Source organism: Benincasa hispida, chromosome 3 (genome assembly GCF_027475165.1).
Source record: "Benincasa hispida cultivar pf3 chromosome 3, pf3_genome.v1.1, whole genome shotgun sequence".
In the NCBI taxonomy this organism is placed as follows: Eukaryota; Viridiplantae; Streptophyta; class Magnoliopsida; order Cucurbitales; family Cucurbitaceae; genus Benincasa; species Benincasa hispida.
Window position 1 is genome coordinate 50,609,423 of NC_143480.1, and position 7,020 is coordinate 50,616,442.

A 7,020-nucleotide genomic window follows, 5' to 3' on the forward strand; every position below is an offset into this window, starting at 1 on the left:
ACAAGTGGATCATGCCTTAAGTGATAACCTAAATAGGTCTGTATTATAAGGATTAAGGTGGGATACCCAATCCTGGTGATACTATGGATACAACCTGCTTTGTAGAGGTTTGCAAGTGTTGTAAACTACTATAGATGGTAGATCCTGACCATTCATGTGGAGACATGCGAGCGGGGGTGTCTTATATAAAGAGTTTGTATAAGATCGGACCACGAGATGACTAGACTTTGTATATAACGTTGTTGATACTGGAGACTTACATCTCACCTAAACGACCATAAGTGACATGACCTCACCTGAGTGTTTTGGGAACTCCTGTCTTTGATGGTAGTCCTTTGATTAGTATGGGTGAAAGTGTCCAGATTTCCAACTCAACATGGCTACCTTTTTGAGGACTTGTCTGATTTGGGAGCTGGAAACTTAATTACACAAGATGGATTTCACTCCTTCCCTGAAGTAGGGGTAAGTAGATAGATTGCTCCCTTAAAGGCTGATTCCGGGACTTGAGCATAGTGGCCACAACTTCTATTTGGAAGAGAGGACTCAGTCATAGTAGGATTATGACTTATGTTCATTAGAGGGATCAGTGGTACTTAAGAAGTTAAATGTAACTACATGGGCATAACAGTTATTGGCCGAGCTGTACTTACGAGCGATCTGTGAAGGGTTGTCGCACTTTTGATTGGTTAAGATGGACATATAATATATCTGTAGTAAGGAGAGTTCAGCTGTCGGTCTTTAGTGTGTGTCTGGTAGTCAATGGATGGTGGATCCTGTGACAAAAAAGTTTAGTCAGTTATTCACATACCGTTAGAGCTTCGAGCTATAGGTCCATAAGGTCCCCTTGATAGCTCAATGGATTCAAGTTGAGGATCAGTTATTGGTGTTGATTTGAAATGTTCAAATTGACAAGAGGTAATTCGATTATATGTAATATGATTGGTATGATGTATGATGTATGAGATATATCTAGTGGAGGATTAATGTAAATGAGATTTACATTAAATACCATGGAATAGAAAAAGTGCTATGGTTTGTATGTTTCATGAGATGAAATATTAAAATTATAGGTTATAAATATATTATAGTAAGTTGGTTATCATTTATATTTATAATAATACTAATTATTGGATAACTATCTCTTTTTTTCTAATAACCAATTGAGTGGGAGGTTATTGGTGGTTTCATGGTAACAGTGAGATAAAAGGAAAAATGTTTTCCTAATTTTAGAAAGAAGTGAATTTGAGATTTCCAATCTCGGAAAAATCTCACAGGGAGCTGTGAAGTAAATTAGATTTACTAAATAACAGCTTGGATGAGCTACACGATTGTGGAGTGTTCTGAAGCGATATACAGTCGGTTAAGCAATGAGCTAAACGATCGCATAGCTTTTGCTAGACGATGGGCATTGACCTATACAATAGGTTCTTCCATCTCCCACTTGCTTAATCATTTACACGATTGTGGTTTCTCCCGTATTCTGCCTCAAACCAAGTCCACACAGAGCCCACCCTCTGGATTCTCACACTGAGAATACCAAGGTAGCCTTCTTGGTGGTGTCTTACTCAACTCGACACTGTCGAGGTTCTGTGGAGTCCGTTCGTGGTGTTTGGGGTGTTTTTGACCTTGGTGATCGCTTAGTTCGAGTGCGCGATGTTTGTGCAGTGTAGCGGTTTTGTTAGACGAGCATTCATGTGTTGCTGTGTTGCTGTGATCGAGCGTTCGTGATCAAGGAACTTGAAGATGAGTCTACAAAAGTGTGTTGCTCTTGTCCTTGATGTGTTGTATAACATGCTGTAACTTCTGTATTTAATGCATAACCATATGTTTTCTTTGTGATTGTAATTGTAAAATTCATATACGATTGTAATTTGAAATGATCCTTCTGCTGCTCATGGAAATCCTCGTGTTCGATTTTCTTCAGAAGGATGTACCAATTGACATAAACATCACATCATGATTAAACAGTAATTTGACTTTTAATTGAGATTTTCATACTCCAATCTAAATTGGTTTCTTTCTTCATGAATACAATTATTTAGATAAAGTTTTTATCGATCCAACCCTCAATTTCTAACCTAATATTTTGGTTTAGAACCAAGAAAAAATATTGTTACATAATTATGGGTAGGTTCAAAAGTGATGTAGATGGTTTGGTTAAGTGATTTTCAATTAGAGTGTATTTGTTTTAAGTTTATTGTATTTTGGTCAAAATTAGTGTAATTAATTGTACTTTGACCCTAGAATGCCCCCATCTAGATTTTCAATTACAATGAAGATTTTTTTAGCATAAATCCCGATTTTCTCCTAAATTATCTCCCTACACTTTTGCAATCTCTTTTGTATGGTTGTGAGTAATTTAGACTTCTATAAATTTATTTATATTTTATTTTTAATTTGTTTTGCTATTTTCATGAGTAAAATTATGATTTACTATTCTTACAAATGAAAAGTTAAAATTTGTTATTCTTCTCATTAGCCAAAAAAAATCGAAAAAGACTTCCAAAACAAATGTCCAATAGGTGGGTAGGCCCATCAATTAATGTCAACTACAAGGGCCCATTGAGGCCCAATAAAACAATAACGACTTTTTTTTAGTCATAAAACCGAAAGGACACTGGAAAATTTGGAGGTTTCCCAAACCTCAATTCCTTCAACGTTTTCCCGAGAGACAAACAGCCTATCGCCACCGCCTTCAATTTGCTTTATAATCCCTCTCTCTGAATCCTCCGCTTTGTCCACGTAATTCCTACGATATAAATCCTCATAATCCCCTTTTGATTCTTCCACTCCACTTTCTCTTCCTTCCACTCTCGACCATACCTCCAACTCTCCTTCTCTCCCTACAAACACTTCATTTTTATAACAATGAATTTTGATATTTCCACTCCCCCTTCTACTCGTATTTCCCATCCCTGGATTCTTATCTTTCAAATATACCCACGGGTCTTCCCCTAATTTACGAATATCTGCCACTCCCAAATCCCCTGATTTCGAGCACACTTTGAATACTTTCAACGATTCCACGTCGACATCCACGTCAGCGAACGAGTCCCCGAACCTACTGCTTCTGCCCGAACCTGGCTCGTTCGTTTCCCAAACCACATCACCGGACCTAGCGTCCCACAGCCTGATGTAACCTGAGTAACCAAACGCCCCACACGTTACTGCGCTTCCCAGGAGTACGTTGGTTTCCGGTATCCACGTCAGCTTCCCGGCGACGGTGTTCTTAGCGGAGGATCCGAGTTGTCGTCCGAGTTCAGACGTGATCTGGAGAGTTGATTTGTCGATGACGAGTATGGAATTTTCTCTGTGAGGGCAATCGAAGGCGGCGAAAATTGAAGTCGATGAATCGGCGATTGCGGTGACTCTGGCTTTGTAGATGCGAGGATCGGTAGGATCTGACCAGTGAGATGAACCGATGTGTCGGCCGCTAGAGAAATTGTAGAAATGAAGTCCGGAAGCGGTGTATGAACCTAACGCTGCAATTTCCGGCCAAACGCGGCGGATTGAGGTGATTTCCTCTAAGTGAGTTCGAATCGTTCTGTCGTGGATTAAATTCCGGTCGTAATTAGAGATCTGACCTCCGTGAGCTAGCCAGATGGAGCCGTCTCCATTCGCTGCTGTAAAAGCCGATACGACGCCGTCGGAAGTAGGGCGAATATTCGCGACGATGGATGCATCGATGCCGTTGAACGGCGGAGGAGAGATTGCCGATTTGAGATTCGCCTCGATGCCGTAGAAGACGGCTTCATCGGAGAGTTCCTGCTTCGAAAATCGGCGAGCCGATGAAGGCAAGCGGTTGGTGCGGAGAAGAGAAAGGAGGACCGAGAAGATCTCTGGATCGCGATCTATGAAAATTGGATTCCGATCGTCTCTCGGCCGGTAAGATAGCGCATACAATAGAGACTCTGGACCGCCTGAGCGTATGGTGGAGACGGTGGTCTCGAAGAGTTCGCCGCCGACGTTGAGCTTGACACGTTCTTGGGTTAGGGTTATGATGGCTGGCTGTATATTTTCGTCTTCCATTAATGGAGTCCGCTGACCTCTTGTTTCACAAGGCTGAGGCAATTCGGTTGTGGGAAACATTTCGGTAATTTCACAGCACGAGAATAGGATTCTGGGCCCAATGGGCTGAGTCAAGTCTTTTTGTAGACTGGTTTATTGAGCACAGCCCATCTATTACAGAGAGTTTGTGAACAAAATCTTTATCGAACTAATAATGGAGTCAATTTAGATCGTTCGCATTCATAATGATTTTACTCGTTAATATGAGTAAAGCTAAGTACGTAAAAGTATTATTTGCTATAAGCCCTATAAATATCACTTCCACACCCAAATTTATTTCTTTGCTATCTATCTTTTACCAATAGTTTAAAAAACCAAACAAAATTTTGAAAACTAAAAAAAACACTTTTGAAAACTTGTTTTTGTTTTTTAAATTTAACATTGTACTTAAAGAAAGATGAAAATCATCATAAGAAATGAGAAGAAAATAAGCTTAATTTTTAAAAATAAAAAATTAAAAACAAAATTGTTACCAAATGGAGTTTTAAAGAAGTTTATATACTAACAATTTTAAAATAAAATTATAAGAGAAGGTATAAATTGATTAAATTATAAGGGTCGAGAGTTTTTAATAATACAATTATTCATTTTTGAGTTTTAAGTGATACACCCTACTACAAATAATTAAGAAAACTAACATTTTTTTTAAGGGACTAATTTAATTTAATAGATCAGTTAGGGAACCAATATCAAGGGAAAAAATAAATAAAATTTCCAATTTTGATCATACAATTGTTGATGAAAAAAAGCCCATTCACCATTAGAAACGAAATGGAGAAGTGGGCCTGAGAATGGGCCTATCTCACAGAAACACCACTTTTTTTTTTTGGTTGTCTGATTATAGTTTTTCTTAGTACAAATGGGGATAGGGAATTTGAACCACAGCTTCTTAGTATGTATTTGGAATAAGAACTGTCTTAAAACTATAATAAACACATTTGACTTCATTAAATATTATTTCCTACCGTTTTTATTATTTTATGTTCATCGTCTTGTTTATTCTTTACTATAGTATTTAATAATTCGTTCTCAAAGTAGTTTACACCTTAAACACATACTATTATAGTCCAAACTAAAATAATTTATCCCCAATCACAAATTATTATAACCCAACTATAATAACCAACTCATTGTTCCAAACGCCCTATTGGTTTTTGGCACATACCGTGATGTCAATTGAGCTAAGCTCTTTTTGACGACTAAGTCTCATTATAGTTAGTTTTAGAGTTGTTCTTATCATGGTCAAACACTTGGATTAAAAATATATAATCTAACACACAGAAAATAATGAGATAATAAAAAAAACAAAAAAAAAAAAAAAAACAAAGAAACAAACAAAGAACGCATGAGATATACTTTTATTCAACTGTAAATAAGGTCTTAAAAATAAAAGTCGTAAGATGCCCAATAGAACAAATGCAACGTTCAAATACAAATTAAAATGAAGATTTGCAACTTAAATTATGACGATCAAAAGGTTTAAAAAAACCATTTTCTATAAATATTATCCAGATAAAAACTAAACATCATGGAAATAGTTATCGTTTTACTTAAATGGAGAGAACGATGGAATTTACAAAATCTACCGTTTAAATAATTGAACATCAAATTGTAAATTTCAATTAAAAAATAGAAAATCAATATATATATATATATATATTACTAGTTAAAAGTAGGAAAGATCAAAACTAACCACCTTAAATTACAATTTGAAAATTAAACAAGTTATACGAAAATTGAAAAAAATAAATTAAATTGCATAAAAGTAGAGAGTATCTCATGAGTAATTAATTGATAGGAATTATTTCATTGGTTTTTATTTTTCTTTATTTTCACAAATAGGGTATCTATTTCGCCATTCCTTCCAGAGTCCCTTGTTTCATATTAGATGCACTTGAATTGTTTGTTTTAAGGATTGATAAAATTACCCTAAGAATCATAATATGATGTTGAAAATCAAAAAAAATCATATTTGGTATTGCCTTTGTAAAAGATACTCACATTAGTGCACTGTCAAGTTTACTATACTCCGATGTCTAAATTAATATGAGTAGTATTTATTTCAACTAAGCATACAATAAGTAAGGTGACTCTCATTTAGAGATTACTTATTCTTCTCTTTCAAATTGTTGAATGAGATTATTTATAATGCATTTCTACCAATTGTTGTGTGTGGTTACATGTAACTTTGGCAATGTCAAGTAGTTCACGATACTCAATACTGTAGGGCACTAAACAGAGAGTCACTCATTTATTTCTCGGTTGATATATATTCATTGGCTCAGAAATTGAGCCTCTAACTTTTTTCTTTTGGGATGTACACGTTTTCCATGCTGCTTCCCATTTTTTCGTCTATCGGTTTTTCCTAAACTTGGTTAGCCTATGGATTTTGGGCCTTGTTCGAGGGCTGGGGCAACCTCAACAATAATAAATTATTTATATATTGATTTTAAATAATTCACAAATAGTTTAAATCTTATACTTAAAATGACGATTATGTGAAGACATAATAAATTATTGGAATATTTTCAGATGCAAACAATTAATTTCATTGATTTTTCTATTTTTGGAATTTGGCTAACATACCTTGTTTATTAGAAAATATAAAATCTCATGGTAAATCAATTGAGAGGAAAAAACATATTTTTCAAAATTGAAAGCAATCAATATCTAATTTGATAACTTTTCGATTTTTTAAAACTACTAAGTTTATAAACTCTACTTTAACCTCCTGTCTTACTTTCTATTAATATTTTTAAAAATTAAGTAAAAATTTGAAAGAAAAAAATAGATCTCTAAAACTTGCTTTTGTTTTTAGATGTTGACATAATTCAAAGGTTATCTTTATAAATAAAAATAAAAACCCCAGTAAAAAAATTTGAGGAAATCAAGTATGAATCTCAAAAACCGAAAATTAAAAATAAAAGTATTACCTAACAGACTCCAAATATT

At 35.0% G+C, this 7,020-nt stretch overlaps 1 protein-coding gene across 1 annotated transcript; it reads right to left on the bottom strand.

The window, feature by feature from the left end:
* Window positions 1-2,446: 2,446 nt before the first annotated feature.
* LOC120072512 (BTB/POZ domain-containing protein) lies at window positions 2,447-4,334 on the bottom strand. The gene has a single exon (XM_039024890.2). It carries the CDS (start codon window positions 4,087-4,089, stop codon window positions 2,599-2,601), a length of 1,491 nt encoding a protein of 496 aa, XP_038880818.1. The 5' UTR covers window positions 4,090-4,334; the 3' UTR covers window positions 2,447-2,598.
* Between the last annotated feature and the right edge of the window lie 2,686 nt (window positions 4,335-7,020).

What these genes read in the sequence shown, in the direction of transcription:
- LOC120072512 (XM_039024890.2), bottom strand. Translation starts at nt 4,089, where the DNA reads ATGTTTCCCACAACCGAATTGCCTCAGCCTTGTGAAACAAGAGGTCAG.